The sequence below is a fragment of the Xyrauchen texanus genome, chromosome 31 (assembly GCF_025860055.1).
Source record: "Xyrauchen texanus isolate HMW12.3.18 chromosome 31, RBS_HiC_50CHRs, whole genome shotgun sequence".
NCBI classification, from domain to species: Eukaryota; Metazoa; Chordata; class Actinopteri; order Cypriniformes; family Catostomidae; genus Xyrauchen; species Xyrauchen texanus.
In genome coordinates, this window is record NC_068306.1 from 20,031,756 (window position 1) to 20,059,736 (window position 27,981).

Genomic DNA, 27,981 nt, shown 5'->3' on the forward strand with positions numbered 1-27,981 from the left:
TAACAAATGGAGCCTTATTGTCTAATATAGTATTTAATAAACATAATAGGGGAGGACTGGCTAGTTGTCACTAGAGATCGACCAATAATCGGATTTCCCGTTTTTTTTGTGTGTGTGTGAGATATTCAAGCATTTTTCTTTGATCGGATATCGTTTTTTTGTAATTTCGGATCCACTGATAACTTTTTTTTTTCTGAGTTTCTGAAATTGCACGCAAGATGGCCATTCCGTGTGAGGAAACAATGCTGAGGGTTGTCCACAGTTGCAATGTATTCAACGTAACAGCCATTCATTCTATAGTGAGATGTGTTACATAAATGCTTGCTTGATGTGTAGTTTAAGCGCTAAGAAACGGAGATGTATTTATTGCTTTTCACTTTCCTGAGAATGTATACTTACTCCAGCAAACTATTTGCCATTATCCTATTAAACAACACCTAAACATTTAAACTGTAGGTCTATATAAAATGGAAGATTACATTCATGCTGTGACTCCCTTGTCTTTTTTTATGTTGTTTGAAATCTGAGGTTGTCAAATTATTTTGCCTGTTATTATTGTTGTTTTTTTAATTATTATATATATAAAAAAACATGGTATGGGATTATTATATTAATATAAAATGTATATCAGTCGATCTCTAGTTGTCACACTTTCTACTCCAGTGAATATTTATATTTGAAAGTCAATTCCTGTAGAGCCATATAAAGTACTTTACATTAAAGTGCCTTCTAAGTAAAAGCTATTAAACATTTTCTCAATTTTGCCCAAGAAAAAAGATACACTGATTGAATTTATCTTGACCATTTGTGGGCATGTTATCAAACTGTATGTGGCAAGTTGTCTCCCCCATTACAACTACCAAAACAAAATCTACGCCTCTTTTAATCTCCGCCTGCATTAACCAGCATTATGGGCTTTCAGCTACATTTAAAAAGTTAAACAATTATAAGTGAAAAAATTATTTATAAAACAACTAAAATGTAAAAGGTAATGTTAAAAAATATGAAAACACTGTATTGTCTGACAAATATAGTAACTGACATTTTGAATACATTTATGACATGAATTTAACATGCCCAGATCTGACTTCACTGAAAAATACCTTAGTTCTAAGAACAAATTTAAACCTTTTGGTAAAAATTTTTAAAATATAGTAGAACCTTGCCTTTGTGTGGCCAGTATGGATTGATTATATTTGCTTGTTTACACAACAGCTATAGCAAAAATATTATGAAAGTTAAAAGGCAATTTACTTTGGTGTGTAAATTTCACAAAAGATTTCTAATTTAAGAGGATTTTGAACTAGGTGTTTAAAACAAAAATACAAAACCTCTGCTAGAGAAAACACACATTTAGCCTATATGATATTGACTCCAAATCATATGATTACTGAGATATAGCCCATTTTGACAACAAGCCCTTTTCTCCCTTATCTACGAGTAGAAGGAATTGTTGCGCTAAAACAGAGACTTGAGTAACTTCAGGTGCGTAGAGGCAAAAAATGTTTATCCAAAATCCACAAGAGATGTTATCTGCACACTGAATGACAAACAGGCTAAAAAAAGTCTTTAAAAAATAAATATATTTTTTATTTTAAACTTCCATAGTAAAAAAATGCAGTGTTTAAGTTAAAAACAGACCAGCAAGCAAATGTTTCAGCTCATAACTTTCTTCAGTGCTCCACACTGGGCAGTAACGTTTACTTTTTTCTTTGTTTTTGTTTTTTTGTTATGCAAGTAATGGTGCACATTGATGCCAGAGCTGAACAAAACCTCTACTGTAGCCTAGACTGACATGACATATCAAGCTGATTTATTCATTATTATCTCCATGCAGCGAGAGATACTATGTGAGACCAGCTGAGATCTCCCTCCTGCGCTATTGAAGAACGGAGGGTCTAGAATGGCCAAAAATAGCTCAGTGCTGGACACTGGCTGGCCTGTCTTTCCTGATCTTTCTTTTCTGTTCTAGGATTTAATTAGCAAGCCAGAGATTGTTATGCTTTAAAAGGAATAATGTATAATCACAAAAGAGTAAAACATAGAGAGAGAGAGAGAGAGAGAGAGAGAGAGAGAGAGAGAGAGAGAGAGAGAGGGGTCCTCTATATTCTAAACACATTTTATGGTCAGTCTCAGACATTTGCCTTCCATAATTAGAGAGTAATAACATCCAACTCAGATTACAAATTCAACCCAAACTCATCCTCTTCACGTTCACGAATGCATCACAATTACATTCATTATACAGCTAATGCTAAGGCCCTTTAATCTATCATTTATTCAGACGATTGTGTGACACAAATGAAACCGCTTTATTCATCCAAGACCTCTGATGAAAATGCAGGGATCAAACATTCAAGCCATACCACAAACCTCTGCTAATTCTTGCTGTTTTTTCATCTCCACTTTTCATCAAGACACTCCAGAAATAGCAAAAAGAACAACACAGAAACTACATATGAATTATTTATCCATAGCATTAGCACGCTAAGAGTGAAGCTCTTTCCAGGAGCAGTGAGCGCTGTGCCACACAGTGAGCTGAAAACTGGGTGAACAGGATGACTCGACAGGGAGAAGATGAGAGAGTAAGGAGGGACGGAGAGGTAAGCAGGGCTAAACAATAAGGATGTCCAAATTGCCCTGGGGCAATCCGAGAGTTTTGGGGTAGTCGACGGAACAGTCACTTGTTTTGCGGTGTCACTGTGCCTAACATTCATTGATCTTGCAAACTTAAACATTTGGTTTTCTCTGATGTTTGAAAATTGTTGCAAATTCTGTTGATTTAAATATGCCACCAAGGTAAATTTATCTAGACGGCTAACATAGATTTGATCAGAACTGTGAAAATAACTGGTGCATATTGGTAGCATCAATTAGAATGGGTTAAAAATGAAAAACAAATCAGTAATTATACTGTACAGTAACTATTTAATGTTATATTCATTTATTTCATATAATGTTATTGTTGCAATAACTGTGTATACATTTGGTTAGAAACAAAAGATGGTTTAACCATAGAATGAATATGTGACTTTACAACCTGAAAATGCATATGTGGGTTGGGAAAATACCCAGAAGAAAATTAGATGGTTATTCTTTTCTAAAACTACATATTTATTTCAGAGGCAAATTAACTGTAATTATATATTTTTAATAATTTAATATTTTTATATGGTTAACATATATTTTATATTAAATTCTGAAGAGTTTAACACATTGAAATTGGAGTGGTAGATTCGGGTTACAGTATAAAAAAGACTGTATAACAAAAACATGGGCCATTTCCAAGCTTGGTGGTAATAAATGAAACGACTTAACCCTACCCACACAAATACATGCATTGGGCAATGGACTAGGATAAAATGTAAAATGTATTTATTTTTATTTTTAATGAAATAATTTGCAAAAAAAAAAAAAAAAAGAGAGAGAAAAAAAGGCCACCTATTGTACTTAAATGTGAAGCAGCGAATAGCTTTATTTGTAGTTGGGAGTGATAAGGCCCACATACGCAGGCTATTATTATAACAAAAAATTATGAACAAATCCAAACATTCAATCAATAAATATATTTTATGTTACATGTTTATCATTTAATTACATAATTCATCCTATTTACAAGTATTTACATTGATTTGTTGAACACGTGCTAAAAACCCATACTCTCTCTTGAACAAAACAGCCATTTCTGTAAAGAGTATCTGTTAATGAGCGCATAAGAACGAGAGAGGACTCAAATGGAGTGTTTTCCTCTCACTGTAGTAGAGGGTTGCGCATACAGCAGTGGTCTAAACATTTTTGACTCCAAGGCAATGTCCAAGACAATATTTGAATGCCCCCTGGTCCAAAATTAGACATGTCTGATTAAAATAATCATAGATAATTTTGTATTCTTTAAATTTCAGAAAGAGTATGTTTATAATTTGTAGGCATACATCATGCATTTTTTTTTTTTTTTAGCATTTTCATTTTGTAGGATTATTTTAATTATTTTAACATTTCTTATTTTAAATAAATTTTAAGTCATCTTGAGGCCCCTTTGGAAGTGTGCTGAGGCCTCCAATGGGTCCCGGGCCTGGCCCCCTGGTTGAGAACCACTGCTAGAGTGTAAAAGATCGGTCTTGGGATTTAAGAATTTATATTGAGATCATTCAAATGAAGTCTGGGATGCAATGGAAAATCAATATTTTTACCCACTCTTATTTCTTAAGTTAGCTATTTCTAATATTTGTGGCAGGGCAAGTGGAAATGTTATCAGAGCAAGTAAAAACCTAAACTAGCTCAACCGGGCCAGCCGAAAAAAAAAAAAAACCTTATTGATGAGATAGGTAAATGTTTACATTTATGCATTTGGCAGATGCTTTTATTCAAAGCGACTTACAGTGCACTTATTACAGGGACAATCCCCCCCGGAGCAACCTAGAGTTAAGTGCCTTGCTCAAGGACACAATGGTGGTGGCTGTGGGGATCGAACCGACAACCTTCTGCTTACCAGCTCAGTGCTTTAGCCCTCTACGCCACTACCATTCTGATGAGCCCTGGGTGAGTTTGTAAGCATCAGTGAAAGTCTCTGAGGAGGGTGGAGGGACATTGAGGGAATAAATAAAGGGAGAGTAGAACAGGAAAAGGAGCACTGACAAGATAGGTCTGCCAGACGCATGTAAAGCTCAGGCTTCCGAGCATACCTCACCAATTTGGATGACACCTCTGAGACCGAGAGGCTTGAGCACGACCCGGCTCACTGCAGCATAATCACACACGTGCGCGCAAGGGAGAAGAACATCAGTGCATACCAATTACACTTTCTTTAGTGGTGGGATGGAGGGAGGGGCTGCAGTGAGAGCATGGGAGGAACAGAAAGCCTGGCAGACCAGCATCAATGTATGCTGCCACCTCAGTCCTGTCCTGTATGCTCAACAGCTTGTCTGCTATAGTCATGCTGGTACTAATCTCTGAATTTTAATGCTAGAATAGGTCAGGATATATATATATATATATATATATATATATATATATATATATATATATATATATATATATATATATATATAAAACAACAAGTAAATATTGCAATAAACTGAACATTATATTTTAATCACAATACACACAACATGAAGAATCACAATAATATAATTACCATAATATAATTGTATCTCGTATCATGACCCAATATCGATATAATATTGTATCACCTGTGTTAGTCTGATTAGGCCAATACTGAAAAGCAGATAACATCAGTAATAATCTGAACATATTGCCTTACAATTCAACCAGTATACTTTTTTTGGGGTCAAGCTTAAAAAGTACTAAACACAGACATTATTTAATCAAAATAAAGAAATACACTGTATATTAAATATTTATAAAAATATATAACATCGAACAACATATTGGTTATTGGTCGAACATAAAATAATTATTAGCTATCATATCAGCCAAATACTACATTAATCTTAAGCACTAAAAATAAAGTCACCATCATGATTACGCTGTTTCCTGTGCCTGTGAGGTATAAACAGTAATAATTCATGCATGCACTCTTATGTATATTTAATAGAACAGTAATAGAACAGTTGTGCATGATACTCTGTATATTAAATGTCTGCAAGTGTTTCACATACACAGAGTTAAGACATCTACCTGCATGGTGTTGTGCATTTAACCTTCATTATGAAAGAATTACAGAACATAAAAGCCAAATAACCTTGCCATATAATTGTGACTTTTTTTACATAAAAATATAATTCCACATTTATAGAATCATGACCTATTTCACAAAAACACAGCACATACTGTATGACCTGTTTTAATGTTTGTTTGTTTTTTGTTTTTTTGCGATAAAATTATTGATATGATTGATGTAAATATCAAAGGATCTTTTGCCTGCTTTTAACGAGAGAGGAAAACCACCCAGATAATTAACATTTGTCGCTTAAAAAAACACCAGAGCTTGATGTTAAAACTGGAATCACCACACCCTCCATAATTTCACTAGATACAAATTCTGTTGTCTGCTAACATGTAAAGAGCCAAAAATATCTCTAGTATGATTCTGCAGCAGGTCTGAATGTGTATGAACAAGGGAAAGCACTGAAAAGTTTTTTCTCAAACTGACACAACAAATTATATTGCTAGCATACCTAGATGATTCTCTGGGTAAAAATAATAATAATAAAAAAAGTACTAGTGCTTTCATTTTCGTATGTTAAGCAGTTACTATCTCACTGTCTATGATTAATTGCACAGCTGTAAAATTCATTTGAATATAATCATAAACACTGTTCCCTCTAAGCTGAGCATGCAGACGGCAAAATTATCCATGCAGATGGAGGACTCAAGTGTGTGGGAAAACCTAGATTTTTTCCTGAATCAGAGCTAAATGCACTCTCAGTGTTTCAATGGAGTACATCATACAAGTGAAATCTTGTGTATAGACATGGTGGAAATACACACTACTGAGTTGTGAACAACATACACATACCGCATTTTTCACAGGGCGCGACCGCTATTTGTGTGTCGAAATGCGGCTGCAGGCCGGAATGGTTCAATGTGCTTCATGGTCAGTGCCCGTGTGATTAACATAAACAGTCACCTATGTCTTACTTGAATGCAAACAGGTGCAGCAAATCAGGTACATTATGTGTCAAAATATTGGGTCTTTGCAGTGAAATGCACTAAAGCAGATTAATAGATTTGCAGCTGTCTATTATGTTGTTAATATTAATCAAACAATAATATTGAAAAGAAAGCCACTGACTATGCTTTATTTATTTGTTATTATTAGCCTACTGTGATCTTAGTTTACTTAATAATGTATTATTGTGACTATTAACCTGAATAATAATAAAAGAAAACACTGCATTGTTTACTTAAGAAAAATGAGGGCAACATGCCATTGTTTTTATTTAATATGTTTGTATTAACATTAATATTACACTTAAATAAAGGACAACACTCATTAGCATTTTATAAATTTTTACTGTGGTATTTAATTTCAAATGTTAAGAATTTTGAAATTTCACTGGTGTTGGTACCAACTATGTTCACAATCAATCACCATGCACTACACGGACGGGTTTAACGGTTGCACACCTTCTCTGTTTATACATCAGCGTCTCCCGCTGAACGAGTTTACAAGAACTATGATAGGGAAAATACAGTGGAGGATATATTGACCAGACATATATGTCACTGGTCATAATTTGGACAGAAATGCCCAATAACAATAAATGTCAATGTTATGGCTGTAATATACAGTATGATATGAACCAAACACTCAAATAGACTACATATTTCAATAGTATTATTTATTGTATACTGAAATTAATCAAGCACATCATATCTTCCTACAGTAATTAAGAATCACTGATAAATAACAACCCATGAAAATCGTTGTTGTATGACAATGCAAACAATGTTTGATATTTTATGCATGTTACCTCTGCTAAAACAGAATATTATTGTATTTTTTATAAAACATTTAGCAGACGTTTGTCCACAGTGATAGTGAACCCTACTGTACATCTTCCCAGAGCAACCTGAGGTTAAATGCCTTGTTCAAGAGCACAATAGTAAACGAGCAGAACAATAATCGCAGTAGCGCTTCAATTCATTGGACAACATCAGCTGGAACTGAACCTGTAACCTCTATTTGAACAGCCCTTATCCTTAAAGACAACTTGATACCAAAACTGACCTCAAGCATTTACTTAATAAATGTCCCTGGTTACATTTTTCTTGATTCATTATTATTATTATAAAGAAAGTGTTCTCTATAATTTTTTAAAATGCAGTTATTTCCTCAAACAACCCTCCTTTTCTTCTGACATAACCATGGCTGGACAGGCAGGGAAAAATTATATTTTATATCATAACTTGCTTTTTATAGTTTTTATAGTATATTATAGTCTTTGATAAAGTCGAGTCCTGTCCTATATTATTTCCCACTGAATATTCCATTTCACTTGAGAAAACATCATATTATGGAAAAGCTTTGCAAATCAAATTTCATGTTGTCTGTACACATTAAAGGAATATTCCAGTTTTAAAACATTTAAGCTCAGTTAACAGTGTATGTGGCATAATGTTCATTACCACAAAAAAATTATAATAATAATAAATACAAATTTAAAAACATTTACAGTAAGGGCAATGAAAGTGAATAAGGTCAGTCCATAAAAATTATAAACCATTAAAGGGTTCACCAGCGTCACGTCGTAATGACAATGAAGTTGTCTATTAATACTGAATATAACTTTACACAGATTAGTAAGCACTAAAATCATGGTAACGTATTATGTTTACATCTTGTGATTTGTATTATAACATTTATGGTCTGGCCTCAGAGGTGCAAAAACTATATATGCAATATATTCAACACAAACAGGCGCCACACAAAGGGGGGCTCCAACAGGGCCATTTCTAAAACGATCAAGGGGAAACCACCCCCTCCCACTGCCCCCTGGAAGGTGAACACGATCAAGGGGAAATCCCCCCCTCCCATCCACCGGAAGGCAAAAATTAAGCCCCCCTCTCCCTTTGGGCACCAACATTGATGTCAAATGCACCCCTGTATATGGGTAGTTTGCCCCCTGTATGGCCCGACTCACTTCTATTGTAAGTGCTTTACTGTAACTGAATTATCTGATTTTATTTGAACAGATAAGGGTCAAGTTTTGTGGTAATCAACATTATGCCACAAATGCAGTTGATTTCACTTAACCGGTTGAACCCAGAACATTTCTTTAAGCTAATATTCACCAAAATCTACTTTATAGTCCATTCCTTCAATCTGGGTGCCGGCAGTGGGACGGCCACCAAATTAATTGGTTGTGAAGAATTTGAGATGGTGGTGACATGGGCTGAGGAAGATGAAGGTGGGGTGGTGATTACAATGGACAATATGGCAGTGCAGTAATATGCTCTTACCAGTGGTGGGGGCTGTGCATGGAGCAGGTAGGAGTTGGGGGAGAACTCGTCGTCGGGAGGGGGATCCAGTATAGCATGGGTTGAGCTGCTGTCCAAAAGGGGCATCTGACACTCCCTGATGGAAGTGGCAGCCTGGTGCTGGGGAACAGAGGGGGGAGGAGGGGCTGGGGGGAGCAGGCTGGATGAAGGCGTGGGAGGGAGGGGGCGACCTGAAGGACAAACACACACACAAACAAATGGGAAAAGTGTGTTACTTAATGAGGTGAAATTGTCGTTGATCTTTGAAAAAAACTCAAATAAAAAAAAAATCACCATTGTGTTCTTTCATTTATATGCCACATAAACCCAATAGCACAGACAGCAACACCCTCAGATTCGAACCCATGTTTGTCGCCAAAGACATTTCTATTACTCCTCTTAGTGTTCTGGCTTTTCGATCTCACAAAGTAAAGATTGAAACGAGTATAACAAAAACAAGACACATACAAAAGACAACATTAATGGAAACTCAGAAACAGGGCACAAGATACAGCTCATATATTAATATAAGAGGAAAATATGGAGCTTTACTCTTAAAAACTCTCAATGTACACTGAAAAGAGTTCAGCTTTTATGTGCCTTTTAAATTAATGAAAACAGAATTAGTGCTGCAACTAAAGATTATTTTGATAATCGACTAATCTAATGATATTCGAATTATTTTGTGACTATTCTGCCAATTATTGCATTAATTAATAATTAGCACTTAACCGATTATTCAGTTTGTGCCTTGACATAAAAGGTTGTATTCAACATGCTTAATAACAATAAAGAGGACTAAATCATCTTTTAAAATACCTCTAAATGACATTCACTGTATTAAAGGGGGGAAAATACTTTTATTAACTTTAATTCAGTAAAAAGAATTTTGTTATCAAGTTTTTTGTATTGTTTTTAATTTAAAAATATCTAAAAATCCTTAAAACAAGACAAATTTACTTGAGAAACAACATAAGATATTCTTTAATATCATTCTCTGAAAGCAAGTCTAAATATCATATTTAGCTGCTCAGGTAAATGTATCTTGTTTTAAGGATTTTTAGATATTTTAAAATATTTAAATATTTAATATTATATTCAACATTCTCAAATAACACATTTCTCTTCTGCAGTATAGCTCCTAAAGTAAACGTACATTGTTTTAAATGAGTTTAATATATTTATATTGGAAAACAAGCCAATACAACAACAAATCAAAAACATATTTTGTTGCACTATATTCTGGGCAATGACTACCCTCTATTGTTCGAACCATCTTTAACTCACAGAAAAAACCTCTCTTCTTAATAGAGCTGCATATCACCGATTTTCCTCATGATAAAATACACACGTAGCACAAATATGATTCAATACGTCGTTTTGAATCATATTTTTCTTCATGATAACAATATAATTTCCTTCATGATAAGAATATAAGATACACAAAGCAACACATATATTTTCATTCAATATGTCGGGAGCTGCGTGGTGAGGGACAAGAGTCCCCATGCCAGAGTGTGTATCAGCCAGGTGCAGTTTCAATCTCTCCCCTTTAGATCAGGACATTCGCGTAACTCGTAAAAGAGGCACTGATCGCACAGAGAAAAGCCAGTTTTAGAGTTTGTAATTATGTACATGATCTGCTTCCTTATTATTTGAACTTTTATAAAGGATGCATTAAAGATATAACATTTCCAGGTATGCAAATTTTGCTTAAGCGGAACAGCAGCTCCAGCTCCGCATTATTTCCCAACGAGAGTGCTTCTGTATGCACTTATATTGTATTTTAACATACAATATAAGTGTATACAGAATCCTGTTTGGGAGCATCTGTGAGCTGTGTGTTCTTCTCCTCTCATGCACTATCATTATAGTTTAATGTGATTTCATGTTACATTAAATAAGACCAAAAGACTATTCAAAATAAAACATTTTTGAGGACAATTTTTTATTGTTGATGTTGTCGATAATGTTGACTATTAGTTTCAGCCCTATACAGAATATAGCGCAAACACTCCCATACACGACCACTTGCGCTGGAACGAAAATTGCAATTAGAATTAGCGCTTACAAAAATTGGACGTTGGGCACAGCCCTTTGCGCGCTCAAGAAAATAGAGCCCTTTATCTCATTCATGCTATGCATTATTATAATTAAATGTTTATTTTTTTGTTATTTTTAAACAACTTACTGTACTGTCGAGAACAGAAAAGGTATTAAAGGAGACATTACTCATTGACAAATGGGTCGTGTGGATCTCGTCTTTGGACACTTTATTTCAATATAAATGTATAGATTATTAAGAAAAACTTTATTGTTATCTAGTCTACTGGATAGTGTAGCAGCAAAATTATCACTAATTCCAGTCTAAGTGTTCAGTAAAAAAGAAGGCAGTTTTTTTTCTTTCAATTTTGTATCTTGATTATAAAGTATTCAGATCTATTTTTGTTGAATTTAGTTGTATTATCAGTTCACTTTTCATTCACAGTAATTCTTTGGAATCCATTCAACTTAAATATTGTTATAATTTGTAAACAAATAATAATAATACAAAAAATGATTACTATTATTATTATTTACTTTTAGAAATCAGTATCAGATTTGGATCTGGCTCGTCGGAACGTCACACCCTGACCACTTGGTTCAATACAAAGAAGACATATTTTAAGGAAGCATGTTTTATTTTTGCAGGAAAGTGAGTAGACAACATATTTAAACATGTTTAATATAATATTATTTGTTATTTACTTACACCAGAAGCCCTCCTGCGTGACATCATATACTGGTTCTGTGTGTGTAAGTACGCACACTAATGCTTCACTTAATAAGACATGCTGCAAACACAAAAAAAAACTGCTGTGTTTGGTGGGACTGTGTCATCGGCACCTTTGACTATCCAGGTCCTCTGTGCTCTCAGCCGGTGTGAACACTGTGGCTAAGTTAATCAGTTCTGGGTCTACAACACTGTCCAACCATGTTGTGGACAAAATAGACACACACACACACACACGCTTCACATTCTTTTTCAGATGAGTAGCGGAAAAAGAGAAAATTGTGCCATGGAACTTAACTGTCCTCCATCAAAGATGGAGGGACATGAAAAGATGCGGTTAGACTGTGGGAAAAAGAGTGACAAATCACACAGTAACAAGTGCAATTTATCCCTCACCACACTCATCCTCTTTTTTTATCTGCCTTTTACACAGAGCAGACACCTGTGGCTGGCTAGAAGAGCATAGCACATGCTCAAACAAAAGATCTTGTTGCCCCTCACTGTCCTCTGTGAGTGTGTCAGAGTGTCAGTTAGCCATTATTTTCAGATTTTTGACCACTAAAACAATCCCAATGACCCAAATCTATCATTTATTTAATATTATAACTCCTGGACAAGTTGATCGGCACCACATTTTCTTAGAGGAAACTTTGGAGTATGTATGTTTGTGTTTAGTGTTTAGCTCAGTTTCATGACTAATCCTCTCAGGCAAACACAGCACAACTCCTGCACAATCTCTCACAATTCCTCCTTCAATCCCGCTCACTCATTCTCCATTATACCCCTCACATGTGGCACTTCTTTCTTCTCATCCATCTTTTCTGCTACAGTCTCTCATGTCCTCCCCTTCATCCTCTTGGTTGGTGTTCTGCTGCATTGGCATTAACAATGGGTTGTACAGTCACATTTGCAAAAACGTATCATAGATCTGTCCACCAACACAACAAACAAAGGCAAAAAGGGCCATTCATTCAGAGGGGGGAAAGACAGTGAGTCAGTGTCGCAGACACAAAATAGGGAGAGTCATACAAACAAACCAATTAACATCAACTGCAAGAAACAGCTGAGACACATTGTTGGCCTATTATTCTCACTGGTACAACAAAATGAATTACATTTTTGTGTTTATACACTTTGAATGTGGCTTCAAATTTCCTGAAAGCAACACAAACTATAACATGGAATAAAAAGCACTGAACTGCTGTTGGGGAAGTTACTTTGAAACTGTAGCTTGTTGAGCTACATGCTAGTCTTAATTTAAAATAGTCCAACTACAAGTCAAGGTACTCTTTTTTTCCCCCACTTTATACACAAAACTAGCTATTAACAAGCTACTACAAATAAATAACTAACTACATTGAAACAATATCAAAGCAATTAAGGGGATGTATGTCAGAATGCAATTCATAATGCAATGCAAGTTAGTGCTGTACTGTCAACAATGCTGGAAGAGACTAATAACTAATAGCTCAGTTGATAACGTATGGTCAATGACAAATCTGTAATATACTACAGCATTTAGGTCAAAGACCTTCTTCAGGCATTCTATCATTTTCTTAAAATATTTTTCCTGTTGCAAGGGAAGCATATCACTGTACATTCTTGGATTTATTCAAGAATATTCACCAATGACACTGGCGATGCCCTCAACCAAAAAAGAGAAGGTTAATGGTGGTGGACACCCAAACTGAAAATGTATTCACTAAAGCTTCATGTCAAACCAGTTGTATTGACCTCTTGGACTGTCTAATACACAAAAGAACCTCTGGTGACAGCAAAAGCATGCAATGACTAAGTTCCTCTCTTACTTTTTAGAACAAACATGCAAGTGCTTACTATGTCAATATTTTTACTATGTGAATGCACTCCATTAAACCCTCCTGCAAGTTCACCAGGCCAAGGCACTTAAAGATCTGCACTTGGGTAGTCCTGACCCCAACATGTTGCAGGAACTGCGCTCAGCGACCGACCTCGCCCTCAGGGCCACGAAGGTCACAGTGCGGACACTCAGGCAGGCGATGGCCACCCTCGTGGTTCAGGAATGACAACTGTGGCTGAACCCGATCGAGATGCGGGACGTGGACAAAACAAGCTTCCTCAACGCCCCCGTCTTCCAGTTCGGTCTCTTCGGCGACACCGTCGAAGGCTTCATCCAGCATTTCACTGCGGTGAAGAAGCAGACGGAGGCCATTTCTCACATCATGCTCCGTCGCGCCACCAGCACGGGCCGTGCTCCGGTGTGTGACCCACTATGAGTACTCAAACTACTCAGTACTCGACAGACAGGGAGCATCTAGGTTACTATTGTAACCTCTGTTCCCTGATGGAGGGAAAGAGACATTGTGTCCTCCTGGCCACGTCGCTGAACTGAGCCACTGTTACGGCCAAACCTCATTCTTGGCTCCTCAGGGCAAAATCCTGAATGGACAGATGCATTTCCCTTCCTTTATACCTATATGTCCGGGGGCGGGACATGCAAATTCTTTCTGCCAACTTCTCATTGACCTTTTCTCAAGTTCAGAGATGCACGAGGCTCTCAAGAGAGACCCCTAGTGTCGCTTCTTCGACACAACGTCTCGTTCCCTCCATCGGGGAAAGTAGGTTACAATAGTAACTTAGACGACTCTGATGTACTTATCATCTTGTTTAGTTGTATCTGGGCCTTCCACATCTCTTGGTAAATTAAAGTACCAATTTCCTTCAGAAACAGCTAAATCTGGACATTATTCCAAACTTTTGGCCGGCAGTGTATATATATATATATATATACATTTTAAGTTAAAAGTTTACATACACTTGAAGTCATTAAACACATTTTTTAACCACTCCACAGATTTAGTATTAGCAAACTATAGTTTAAGTCATTTAGAACATCTACTTTGTGCCAACATTGTTTCACTTATAACTGACTAAATCACAATCCAGTGGGTCAGAAGTTTACATACACCAAGTTATCTGTGCCTTTAAGCAGCTTGGAAAATTCCAGAAAATGTTGTCAAGCCTTTAGACAATAAGCCAAATTAGCTTCTGATAGGATGCGTTCTGAAGGTGTACCTGTGGATGTATTTTAAGGCCTACCTTCAAACCCAGTGCCTCTTTGCTTGACATCATGGGAAAATCAAAAGAAATCAGCCAAGACCTCAGAAAACAAATTGTGGCTATCCACAAGTCTGGTTCATCCTTGGGAGCAATTTCCAAATGCCTGAAGTTACCATGTTCATCTGTACAAACAATAGTACACAAGTATAAACACCATGGGACCATGCAGCCATCATACCACACAGAAAGGAGATGCATTCTGTCTCACAGAGATGAACATAGTTTGGTGTGAAAAGTGAAAATCAATCCCAGAACAACAGTCAAGAACCTTGTGAAGATGCTGGAGGAAACAGGTAGACAAGTATCTATATCCACAATAAAACGAGTCCTATATTGACATAACCTAAAAGGCTGCTCAGCAAGGAAGAAGCCACTGCTCCAAAACATCCATAAAAAAGCCAGACAGTTTGCAAGTGCACATGGGGACAAATATCTTACTTTTTGGATGAATATCCTCTAGTCTGATTAAACAATAATGTAACTGTCTGGCCATAATGACCATTGATATGTTTGGAGGAAAAAGGGTGTGGTCTGCAAGCCGAAGAACACCATCCCAACCGTGAAGCATGGGGGTGGCAGCATCATGTTGTGGGGGTGCTTTGCTGCATGAGGGACTGGTGGACTTCACAAAATAGATGACATGATGAGGAAGGAAAATGATGTGGCTATATTGAAGCAACATCTCAAGACTTCAGCCAGGAAGTTAAAGCTCAGTCGCAAATGGGTCTTCCAAATGGACAATAACAGCAAGCATACCTCCAATGGTGTGGCAAAATGGCTTAAGGACAACAAAGTCAAGGTATTGGAGTGGCCATCACAAAGCCCTGACCTCAATCTGATAGAACATTTGTGGACAGAACTGAAAAAGCATGTGCAAGCAAGGAAGCCAAAAACCTGTCTCAAGTTACAACAGTTCTGTCTGAAGGTATGGGCCAAAATGTAAACTTATTGTGAGAAGCTTGTGGAAGGCTACCCCAAAATTTGACCCAAGTTAAAAAATGTGAAGTCAATGCTACCAAATACTAACAAGGTTTATGTAAACCACTTACCCACTGGGAATGTGATGAAAGAAATAAAAGCTGAAATAAATCATTCTCTCAACTATTATTCTGACATTTCACATTCTTAAAATAAAGTAGTGATCCTAACTGACCTATTAAACTATTAAATGTCAGGAATTGTGAAAAACTGAGTTTAATTGTATCTGGCTAAAATGTATGTAAACTTCTGACTCCAACTGTATATATATTCCTATTCTCATGTACTAGTGATTCTGAAGCTTTCCTTATATAATGTTTTCATGGGTGTGGATTATGATAATTGTAAATGAACATGAATGCACACTCTATTTACAAACGTATGGAATTCAGTAACATACACAAGTTTTACTAACATATCTGGGGAATATGAAGCATTCGTGAATCTGGTGGAAAGTTTTTGGGAAACTCCATTTTACGTGCAAATGACAAATTACCTATATTTACAAAATGTTCATGAATGAGGCCCACTGAGCACATTTACATGCATGATCTTAGACCAATTATGCTTAATAAGCCGCCAATGTTTATGGTCATGTGAAGGCCTTAAACAGCTTTCCTTAATCAGGGTAAGGTCATAAATGTTTTAAGCAAAAACTGATTGGCAAACATAGATTTTTTCACAATTTCAATGTGACTATAATCACCGGTCTTCTTGCTAATCCAATGTGCACAAGTGTTGAGCCCATGCCTGTTTATGTTTGGATGTCAAAAGCATGGAATAACCTGATGATTTCAAGTCTTAAGTCTAATTACAGATTTTTGGTAGTTATCAGTATATTCGTGTGCATGTAAACACTCTTTGAGTCCTTTTCTAAAATTGATTTTCGGAATTTTTGTAGCACCAAGCACATATTGGGCATCAAGAGAAAACAGCCATCGACAGAGCTCTTGGGTGGACTGAGCCCTTTTTGGGTAACCTCTTTATAAATTCTGTAGTTCTCATAGTGACTGGGCATCTGTGTTTTACAGAAAAAATCGAAGAGGAATGGAGTGGGTTCCTTTGATAGCACCTGTAAGCGATATTCAGATCGTTTTGTGGAGCTGTGTGTGGGGGTAATTATAGTATGTATTAAACTTGAAGAATATCTGGGGGAAAGTGAACTGCATATGCAAATCACAAAACAGCACAATATCAAGGGCTGTGCAGGTGTATGTGAAGATTTCTCTTTTAATTTCTAGGTTAGTGGAAAACAGGTGTGGGACCTTTTCATCTCACTGTCTGCCTTGGCCCATCTGTGTTTTCTTTTTTCGTGCTTTGTTTGCTTACAGCGATTCTCCCAAAAGCATCTTAATTTCAGTGTTGTGGGATGTGTGATTGCTCTTTGACTGCCCAGTGTCTGTACTCTATGCAATAAAACGCAACATTGAATGATACCAGAGTGAGTAGTGTTGAAATGGCTGACTCCTTTGTGTGTTATTGTCAAACACTGGAAGATTTCAATATCCAACTGTGACGAGGAGGTGGGTGTGGCTTCTCTCATTAATCATTCAGCAGCTTGTGAGTGCGCACAGTGGGGAAGTGCATTTTTAGTGAACCTTAGATGTTTCATATATTAAAGGGTATAAACCTGATAACTGGACATGCGAATATTGTTGTACCACATCTCTGTAAGCAAGCAATGCAATAAAAATATCACTCCTGTTTATAAACAAACAAAGCTGTATACATCGCAAACGTGCAATGTTGGAGCGATAATTTTGTGTCATTACATCGTGGTGCTCCCTTATAATACAGCAAGAATGGCAGAAACTGCAAAAATGCTTTGTGCTACCATCTGTAGTGTGAAGAGAAGCACTTAAAACAGACATATGCATCATCCTGAAGACCATCTCTCTAAAGCTCCATCTGATGTATGCATCTGAGCTATTTTCTCTGCCATGTGAATCAGTCAGTTTTAATAAGTGTACCAATGTACATAATATTTTTAGAATTGCATTAATACAACAATAAAACAAATAAATAAAATGTATATATATTATCCATCTTTAATATACATATCTGTTTTCAATATACAGCTTAACTGATTTAGTAGCAAGGTTCTCTCAGGATTTTATCTGATTTTACTGATTTTATTCCTCCAAAAATTGTTACATCATAAAGACACGAAAATTAAGACTAGTCATATAAGGAACCTCATGAAAGCGGTTTTATTCTACATGGAGAGGGTCCGCACATGGGGGCTGCCATGTTAGAATCACATTACCAGCCAAAAACTACAGGCTAAGTCTCAGTAACCATCTTGTTATTTGACACATTTATTCATTGATTAAAGTAATCATGGCTGACTGTGAAAACTACATTTCTACAATGGCATCTGAAACTGTAACTACTGATTTTAAATAATGCTGCATCCAAGATGCTAGGTGTCAAGTGTAAGTACAAGATGACACAAAGACAAAAGTTACTTGGTACACCTTGAATGGAATCTTATTGTAAAATGTTACTGAAAATTCTGTCATCATTACTCTACATATTTATCTTTCATGGAACTAATAAGGAGAAACAATATTTCAGTCACTATTCACTATTATTAAAAACAAACAAAAAACAAAGATGCAGTAACAGTGAATAGTGACTGTGACTAACATTCAGCCAAAAAAATGTTTGTGTTCCACAGAAGAGAGAAATTCATACAGGGTGTAATAATTTAACAATTTTCTGCACTGTGTTTTTAATATGATCCCTTTTAGCTGTAATAATTATAAAGAAGACTTTTCTTTGTTTCGTCCTTTTTTTTCTTCTTCTTCGGACAAGACTTTATTACTCAGACAATTGAATGACCAGTTTATTGGAAGTACATGACAATGCTTAATGTCGAGCCCTCTAATATATGATAATGGTCATAGAATGGAATGAACAGAAATAAATCCATAATTATAAAAATTTTTTATAGTTCAGCATACATTTTTTAAGACAGTTAATTCTAAAGACAGCTACCCTCAATGGCCACATGGACTTCAAGTCCTACTCTTTCAGTTCTTTGCTTCTTGCGTGACATAATTCACTCCAACAGTATGCAAAAGTTGGTCATAATGTAATATGACACATGGTGTCACTGAGATTTGACCCTTTGTCTTCAAATCCCCTAGCGGCAGACTGCTGCATGGAAGAGGCTCTCTGTTTTTGGAAAAAGTGCAAAAGTTTGGGGGTACAATGCTTATTACTCAACCAGGCTTGCATGAAGAAAAGAAAAGTTCCACAAATTGAGGGTTCTTCCATGTTGGTTGCTTGCCAGTTCTTGTTCTAACATGTCTATCTTGTTTTCTGTTGTGTTATCAATGCTAAATTTCTCACTTTACACAACAAATCACAGACTAGGTGTGTCAGTAACAAGGTCGTTCCAAAATCCAACTGTAGCTAAGTGTTTCATCAACTTGACTTTTAGCGATTAAAATTGAATTAACAATTTTCACTCTCTCACAATTGTTTTAATTTGTCTAACAATGTCCTTAAATATATTCACCACAGGAGATTTCTTTTTTTATGTCATGATGATTTCCACCACAGTGTCATTTCCAACACATCTCAATTTCTGTATTTTGTTTAAAATTATTTGGTTGTGGAAATGTTGGTAATGGAAAATATATTTTTTTAAGATTTCTGAAATAATTGCCAAGGCTACTTTCATAGCTAACCTTCTAGACTGTACAAAATGTTCATAATTTTAAATAGTAAGAGACTGTTACATTTCTATAGTAAAAAAAATGTAATTGGTTGACGGGTATGTGACAATATTAGTCATATTGTCAAGCCAGTTCTCGCCTCCTCCTTTCCCTTAATCCCTTTACACTGGTGCCGAAATCCGGGAAGGAGGGGGATGTGCCATTGTAGAGTCCTCGCCACTACCATGCACCCCAACGGAGCAGCCGTGGCCAGGATATTTTTGTTCTGTTAACCACAGCCAGGGGCAGGGGAGACCCCTACCATCCACCAAAAACAGGGGCATTCCGTCCACCAGGGGCTGGAGGTCTGCCTCCTATCCATCCGGGGAGGTGCGGCTGTCATCCATTAGAGTGTGGAAGAGTGGCTAAGGACCAAGCAACAGTGTCTTGGAGAACCAGCGAGTAAGTGTTTTTTTTTTCTCTCTCTCTCTCTCTCCTCTCTCTCTTCCACTGTCGCTCCGTGTTGGCCTTTCCCTCTCTTTTTAAAATGACGTATATATCAATATATATACGGCAATATCACTAGTCTCTTCAATTTAGCAGATACCATACAAGGCTGCAATCAGTTAGTTGGTGCAGTAAGTTATTCATTCCCTCACAGAAGAGCCAGAAGCTGATGATGGAGGAATAAGTCTTAAGTGGTGCTTTGTGTTATATGAAAGCAGACTCAGCAGTTCACAAGCAGACTCACTTGTATGATAAACCAGTCAAGATTGACTGATAACCAGTCGGCCTTTATCCCTCTCGGAGGCTTTATTAGCCTGATAAGGGACCGGGTGTGTAGAATCACGACCCGGCCCCGTCCTCCACCCTGTCACAGACACATTTGTTCTGTTTGAGACACCAGTTAAGAATATTGGGAGAGCATTTACGGGCAGCTGTCTGTCATATGTGTGTGTGTTTGTGTCTTTTTATTGAATTAAATATAATTTATATTGTCAAGCCGGTTCTCACCTCCTCCTTTCCATGAATCCCTTTGCAATCCGGGAAGGAGAAGGGATGTACGTCATGCCGGGGGCTCCCTGGCCTGAGAGAACGAGGGAGGAATGTGACAGGATGGAGGGTGGGCCGGGTCGTGATTCTACACACCCGGTCCCTTATAAGGCTAATCAAGCCTCCGAGAGGATAAAGGCCGACTGCGGATGGTGGTGTGACAGACAAGTCGGTTCTCGCCTCCTCCTTTTCCATGAATCCCTTTACACTGTCCTACGATTTTCACCCTCTTCTTCAATTTTTCATTCTTTCTCTAAGGGTTGCCCCCTAATAGTTGACCAAACCTTATTCCATGAGAACAGTCTTGACAGAATTTGATTGGTCGGTTGGTCACAGAAAAAAAAACTCCACAGGAACCCAACGAACAACTGGTACTATGGTGTAATTTGCTTTAAGCTTTTTTCTTAATGTTTTCCGACACATTCAGAATAATTACCACTTTTGCTGGTGTCGCTGCAGCTCGCCACGTGCGCTTGTAAAATTAATATTTTAAAGGCTAATTTTTACAGTTTAGTATTTCTCTGTAATGTAGAACATTGTTAACAATGTTACTTATAACATTCTTTCTCAGCCCTGGAACATTTTCTGATGCCCTCAAAATGTATATATTTAAGTAATTAAATGAATATCATAAATGTTCGACGACTAGTTGACAAATGCCTTAAACTAACGCCTTCTAGTCGACTAGGAAAATATTTGATCGGGGGCAGCCCTACTTTCTCTAAAGCTTCCTCCCCTCTCCTCCATAAAACACCCTCCCACTAATACACTTTCCATGTCTCAAATCTTAAGAACTTCTCAGCCTTACCAAGGATCAAAGAGGGATGAGTTTCATCCAATGAGAACATGTCTCTCCGTATGACAATACTTGGCTTATCCAATCAGCTTGCATAATTTTTCCTACTTCTGTATGCCGGTCAGAATCACTGGCATGACAAAATACATTTCATTAGTCTCACATTGTCTACAATGTTAACAAGGATGTGTTGTATTTTTCCTCTTGAGCTGTTTATTTTATGAACATCGCAGACGGTGAAGCACCTCTAGTCCATAAAAAGGGATTACCAAATTTAACTGAAGCCTTTGAAGTTTGTGCACTAAATTTGGTCACAGACACTCCATCTTGCCTGGAGTTTTTTTTTTTGAATCATTGGCCTTGCAGGAAGAGAATATCAACAACCCAACATCTTCAGTAATTTTTGTCTCTACAAAAACAGATAATGCACCATCATTTCTAACATAAATTGCATAAATTCAACTAACTGTGCCAACACACGCAAACAAGGGTTATTCTGACAAAACAAAAGTCCATGGTCACATCCAAATCAGTACAAAGAATAACATATGAAATTATATTTTGCATAACGAAAATTAAGAATCCCTTTAAGACCATTAAGATTCATAAAAAAAATTCAGGATACTTAAGCACATTTACCCCCAATTCTCATTATCGTAATGTTTCTGGATGTTTTGTGTTTACTATCCCCAATGTTTCAATGATGATTCTCATTCTCATTACTATCATTTGTTTTTTTAAATGAAAGGAATATTCTGGGTTCAGTAAATTAAACTCAGTCTAAAGCATTTGTGGCATAATGTTAATTACTACAAAAATAGTTTCAACGAGTCCCTCCTTTTCTTAAAAAATGTGAAGCACTTTTGCTTATTTTTTTTACAGTGAGGCACTTACAATGCAAGTAAATCGGACCAATTTTTGGAGGGTTTGAAGGCAGAAATGTAAAGCTTATTATTTTATAAAAGTACTTGCATTAGTTAATCTTATAAAACTTGTGTATTATTTGAGCTTCGAATATAATTAAACCATAAGTTTACAGTCATTTAAGGTTTATGGGTTTACAGTGTTTTGTCAACAATTCAAGGAAGTTGTAAAATTGGATATGACAGTACACAGAAAAAGGTAATGAGCGATTTTGTCATACTAAAATTCTGTCAACACGCATATTGTTTACATCTTGTGTAAGGCCGTCACGATTATGAAATTTGGCTGACCATTAGTTGTCAAAAACATAATTGCGATAATGAGGATTAATTGTCTGTTTTTGGGCTATGACGATTAATTGTGTTTTTAAGGGCTTTCTTAAGGTATGCTTTTTCTGCCTGTGTGCTTCATATACCTTAAGTATAGGCATGAAAAATAATGTTTTAAATATCAAAATATTTCTAAATACTTAAAATATGTCTCTAGTTTTGGTCAATTTTACATTTACACATTTTATTTTACATTATATATTTTTCAATATATTATATATATTTTTATATTTCAAAAATGTTTTATTCTATTTTACAACAGTAAAATATTTCTGTCCTAATTTCTTCACTTTCACGTGTTATTTTAACGAGCCCTTCTTTCTTATGAAGCAAAACCTTCAAGATTTAGTTTAATTATTTTATCACTCCACAGAAATCGAGTAAGCATGCGTCTCCTCCTCTTTGTCACTGCGTGTCATTAACACAGCATATATGAACAGGAACATTTGCCATTACACAATAATTTAATGTGAAACCAGAGCGTTTTGCATTCACTTTCACAGTTTATACTTATTTGTTTATATTTTGCAGGAGTTTGGCATGAGCCAAGGACAGGACATTTTCTTGACAGGTTTCATGAGAATCACCCTATAGCCAGCAGTGCAGGGATACAGTTCACGTCTCCAATTCCACACATAATATAAACCTCCCTGCTGCCATAACTGGAGAAACTAGTGCTGTCTAAGTGATGAATTATTGAAATAAGCTGTGCCTAATCTAATGGAGATCAGGGCTGTTCAAGTGCTGAAGCTGGGAGGCAGATGTCAGTCAGAGTTGACACATGTGACAGCAGTGTGTGTCAGTGTCCAGAGGCAGTTAGAGGGGCCCAGGGGACCAGCTGTCTTGGGTCATTAGTGAGGAGAGGTCTAGTGGCCAGGGTGGCCTGTCCTGGATCAGGCTGGACAGCATGGGGCCGTGACGGTTGACACATGGGCCAGGCTAACCCACGAGTCCGGTATGGAAGAGGAAAATGCACACAGGCAAACTCGGCAGTGCTTTGCATCATCAGACCCTGAGGAGAAGAGCAGCCGTCTGTTGTTCAGCACTGCTCCCTCTATAGAGTATCAGAGCCGTGAGTGATGCAACTCCTGTACAGCTAGGGAGCTATCACAAACACACACATGCACACACTTGCATGTAGATCAAAAAGCAAAACATAAAATAACAAAGTAAAATGGTCAAGTGATGATTAAATCCTGAAAGCATTTTCAGAAGCACATTATGCATTTACTACAGGAAACTAACTGTATGATGAGCAACAGCATGGAAAGGAAACATCCAGTGCATGTGCACAGCAGCCTTTAAAGGAATATTCCAGGTTCAATACAAGTTAAGCTCAATCGACAGCATTTGTGGCATAATGGAGATTAACACAAATAAATATATATATATATATATATATATATATATATATATATATATATATATATATATATATATATATATATATTTGTGTATTTAGACTCATCCCTCTTCCACAAGTCGAGGAAACAGGCGCTTACAATGGAAGTTAATGGGGCCAATATTTGGAGGGTTTAAAGAGAGAAATGTGAAGCGTTTCATTTTATAAAAGCACTTTTGTTAAACATATGTATTAAACATTGTAGTTTTTTAGGGTTTATGCCATTACATCGTCATAGCAAATGAAATCAAATATAATATTGGATATAACTTTACACATAAAAGGTTAGTACCAGTAAGTGATTTTATCACACTAAAACCATTTTATTGTTAAAAAATATGCTGTATTTTTTAAGTCTTGTGGCTATAATTTAGAAACTTTTTTTTTTTTACATTCACGGATTGGCCCTATTAACTTCCATTATATTGCTTTGATACAGTAACCCAGATTTTCAGTTTTCTTTTAAAGAAAAGTAGGGACTAGTCAAAATTACATTTGTGGTAATCAACATAATGCCACAAATGCTGCCGATTGAACTTAACTTGTGTTGAACCTGGACTATTCCTTTAAATTCAGCAAGACATATTCTATTGCTGTTTGGAGATTTCTCCAGAGATTGAACGAGAAAAAAACGGTTCAGAAAAACACAAGAAAAACAATGTGCATTAAAGTAAAAAAAAAAAAAAAAAAAAAGAGGATATAAATATTAATATTGTAATTAGGAGTGTATTATTCTCTAGATGAAGAACTCTTGTTCTGTAAGATGCTTAATTATAATAATTATTGAAATGCTGCGCATTAGCATGTCACTGATAAATGCTACAAACCCACAAGTCTTTATTCTATATGAAGCTCCATACGTTCAGCTGAGAATGAGAGACACAGAAAGTGAAAGAGAAAAAAGCTAAATCCACACTGCTGTAATAAACATACAATCTTATTCCATATGACCTATATATTGAAAAAGCATTCCATGATCGCTTCTGCACTAGATGTGCCATCAAATTAGCAAACCAATCAGCCACTTCTTTGTTTACTAATCCTAATATTATTTTAATGCACAATTCTCAACAAGAACTGAAAGAAAAATTATATGCACGCAACAAAGCGTAAAGACATGGCAAGACAAAAGCAGACAGACTAAACTTAGTCCAGACTAAACTCCTGTCCATTAGTGATGATGGAGTGGGCCTTTGAGACACAAGCCATTAGGCTGGAGGAGTATCTGAAGAAAATGGGCACTATTTCTCACGCGCTTCCTCTTCGACAGTACCAGTGATTATACTCGAAGCATGGGCAGGAGAGAGGGAGGCAGGGATGAGGAGAGGATGTGTGTTTGAGAGAGCGAAGTGAAAAAAATGAGTGTGTCCCTGGGAGAGAGAGGGTGGTGGACAGCAGTAATGGGAGAGGGAATGCTCCCCTATCTCAAAGCCTGTACGCTGTGTACATATGTTGAAATGTAGGCCAGGGAAGAGAGGAGCATCAAAACAAAAAAATAATTCTCATTACTTTTTGCCTTAGATATCCACATCACAAAAGCAATGTTTGATTGCATTCAGCATATCACAAGTATAACTTTACATGAATGGGTGTGTCTCCTGACATAATCAAAATTCAGACGAATATAAATGATCCAAGTCATGCTTTCCAGGCTCATAATATAACAGTCATTATATTTAACAGATGTCGGATTGAATGGAAATGCACTGGCAGCTGTGGAGGCAGCGATTTTGCTTAAGAATTAAATTCTAAGACTAAGATGTTATGATTATTACGAGTAATATATATTATGAGTCATTTCTTGCCGAGACAGTTTTGTGGCCCGTGCACAAATGCGCACAGACACAACATAACCAAATAAATAATCCAGGTATATGTTTTACGGTGTTTTACGCACTAACACATTCCACGCGCGTATGGAAAACAAACCTTGTTCGCTCACTTCATTGAAAAGCTCTTCCGTTGTTTGTATTTATATGATAACTGCAGCATTATCATTAATAAACCACATCTTCATTGCCGTTTGTAAAAGACAGCTATAGTGTCCGAAAACACACAAAACACACGGCGCGTGCAGGCATCCTACCGGCACGCTCTTCTCTATTTTACAATTAACTTAAGTCTCGCCTCAGGAGAAGAGAAAAACACAGCCAAACTAAATCTCTTCATTTAGTGCGACTCAAGTGGCTCTCATATCGACCGAAAGAAAGTCTTCTGTCAAATGAGTGTCTCTTACCTTTCCTTTTCTCCATACTGCGAGCAGGGTCCTTTCTCTCACTCAGTCATACTTCCAGCATCATTGCCCTTAGAGTTCTGTTGGCACGAGCGCTTTCTTCTCAACGGCGCGAATTTTGAATTTTTCCGTTGTTTTGTATGTTCGGCTTTGACTGTGTGAGGTGAATCAGGAGCTGAAGCAGCGCGCTGAGGGCAACGGAGAGATACGCAGCTGCGTGTGGTTCACCAAGACGCAGGCGAATGAGCAAGCGCTAGGTTGGTGAGGTGAGCTCATCGTTTGTAATAGGCACTGAGCTGATTTGAATCAGGGCTCCTCCTGCGCGCCCCTCATGGTAATTCCTTTCTATCTCCTCCCCAAAATATATAGGCTCTGTCAAAATCCGAGCCTCAAGAACCCAAAAGTGATCTTTTGGATTGTATTGAATACAATGTTTTTTTGCACTTTCTTTCTTTCTTTCTATCTATCTATCTATCTATCTATCTATCTATCTATCTATCTATCTATCTATCTATCTATCTATCTATCTATCTATCTATCTATCTATCTATCTATCTATCTATCTCACACACACACACACACACACACACACACACACATACACACACACACACACACACACACACATGTTGGGTTTCCATGTTTTATGGGGACTTTCCACAGACATAATGGTTTTTATACTCTACAAAATGTATATTCTATCCCCTAAACCTACCCCTAAACCTAACCCTCACAGAAAACATTCTGCATTTTTACATTTTCAAAAAACATAATTTAGTATGATTTATAGGCTAAGCTGTTTTCCTCATGGGAACTGACAAATTGTCCTCACAATGTCAACATTTTGGGTTTTACGATCCTTATGGGGACATTTGGTCCCCACAAAGTGTTAAATACATGCTCACACACACACACACACACACACTGACTTTTACCACTCCACGTTTTTTTTTCAACGACACAAGCAGGAGCACCACATTTTTAGACTTTGAGTCAAATTAAAAAGAACTTACATTTTAAAATCAAGTTTCGAGATCTATTCGAAGTTTTACAGGCAAATTCACCATATTGACCAATAGAATGTTGCTTGGTTTGGCTGTGACCAGGGCCGGCCCGTGGCATAGGCGGAATAGGCAAATGCTAGGGACCCCACCCCTTGGGGCGCCTGAGCGTCCAAAGGAGTTTTTTTTTTTTTAACAATACAACTTTAATACTACAGATAAAAAAAATAAAAAAAAAAAATATATATATATATATATATATATATATATATATATATATATATATATATATGTATACATATAAAGATCATCCCACAAAAACATAACTACACTGCTTTCCCGATCCACCCCGGTCCGAAAGTGACGTATCAATCTCCCCGCCCTGCTGCACTTAAAGACATCCATTACCTGTTTGATATTGTGACGGATGGCCGAATTCACAGATAAATTATCATTATGTCAAAAGACCGAAGCCCTCTGGTGCCCAGGGAAGAAAAAATAAAGAAGAGGAAGAAAACGGGATAAAGATAGAGGTAATGAATGTGATGTATCTGTTTATCTATGTTGCATTATGCATAAGTTAGCAGTTAGTTCGACGATCAATGCTAGTAACGTTTGCTAATTTGAAATAGCTTATCATGACAGTTAGTTGAACTTGTGCACTATTTTATGGTATTTTTATTTGAATTGGCTAAATTAGTAATGTGTAGTTAGTAGGACATTGCTACTATCTAACTGTTACTGGAAAACAAACACTTTCAAAATTAATTTTTTGAAAATGTAAC

At 36.7% G+C, this 27,981-nt stretch overlaps 1 protein-coding gene across 1 annotated transcript in view; it reads right to left on the reverse strand.

The window, feature by feature from the left end:
* tenm2b (teneurin transmembrane protein 2b) overlaps nucleotides 1-26,417 on the reverse strand; it is a 148,961-nt gene extending 122,544 nt beyond the window's left edge. The window contains exons 1-3 of the mRNA XM_052099838.1: nucleotides 26,199-26,417; nucleotides 8,926-9,134; nucleotides 5,190-5,214 (exon numbers count right to left, since the gene is read on the reverse strand). Coding sequence (XP_051955798.1) covers nucleotides 5,190-5,214; nucleotides 8,926-9,134; nucleotides 26,199-26,214 — 250 coding nt within the window. The 5' untranslated portion in view covers nucleotides 26,215-26,417. The remainder of the gene's footprint in view (nucleotides 1-5,189; nucleotides 5,215-8,925; nucleotides 9,135-26,198) is intronic.
* Nucleotides 26,418-27,981: the final 1,564 nt, after the last annotated feature.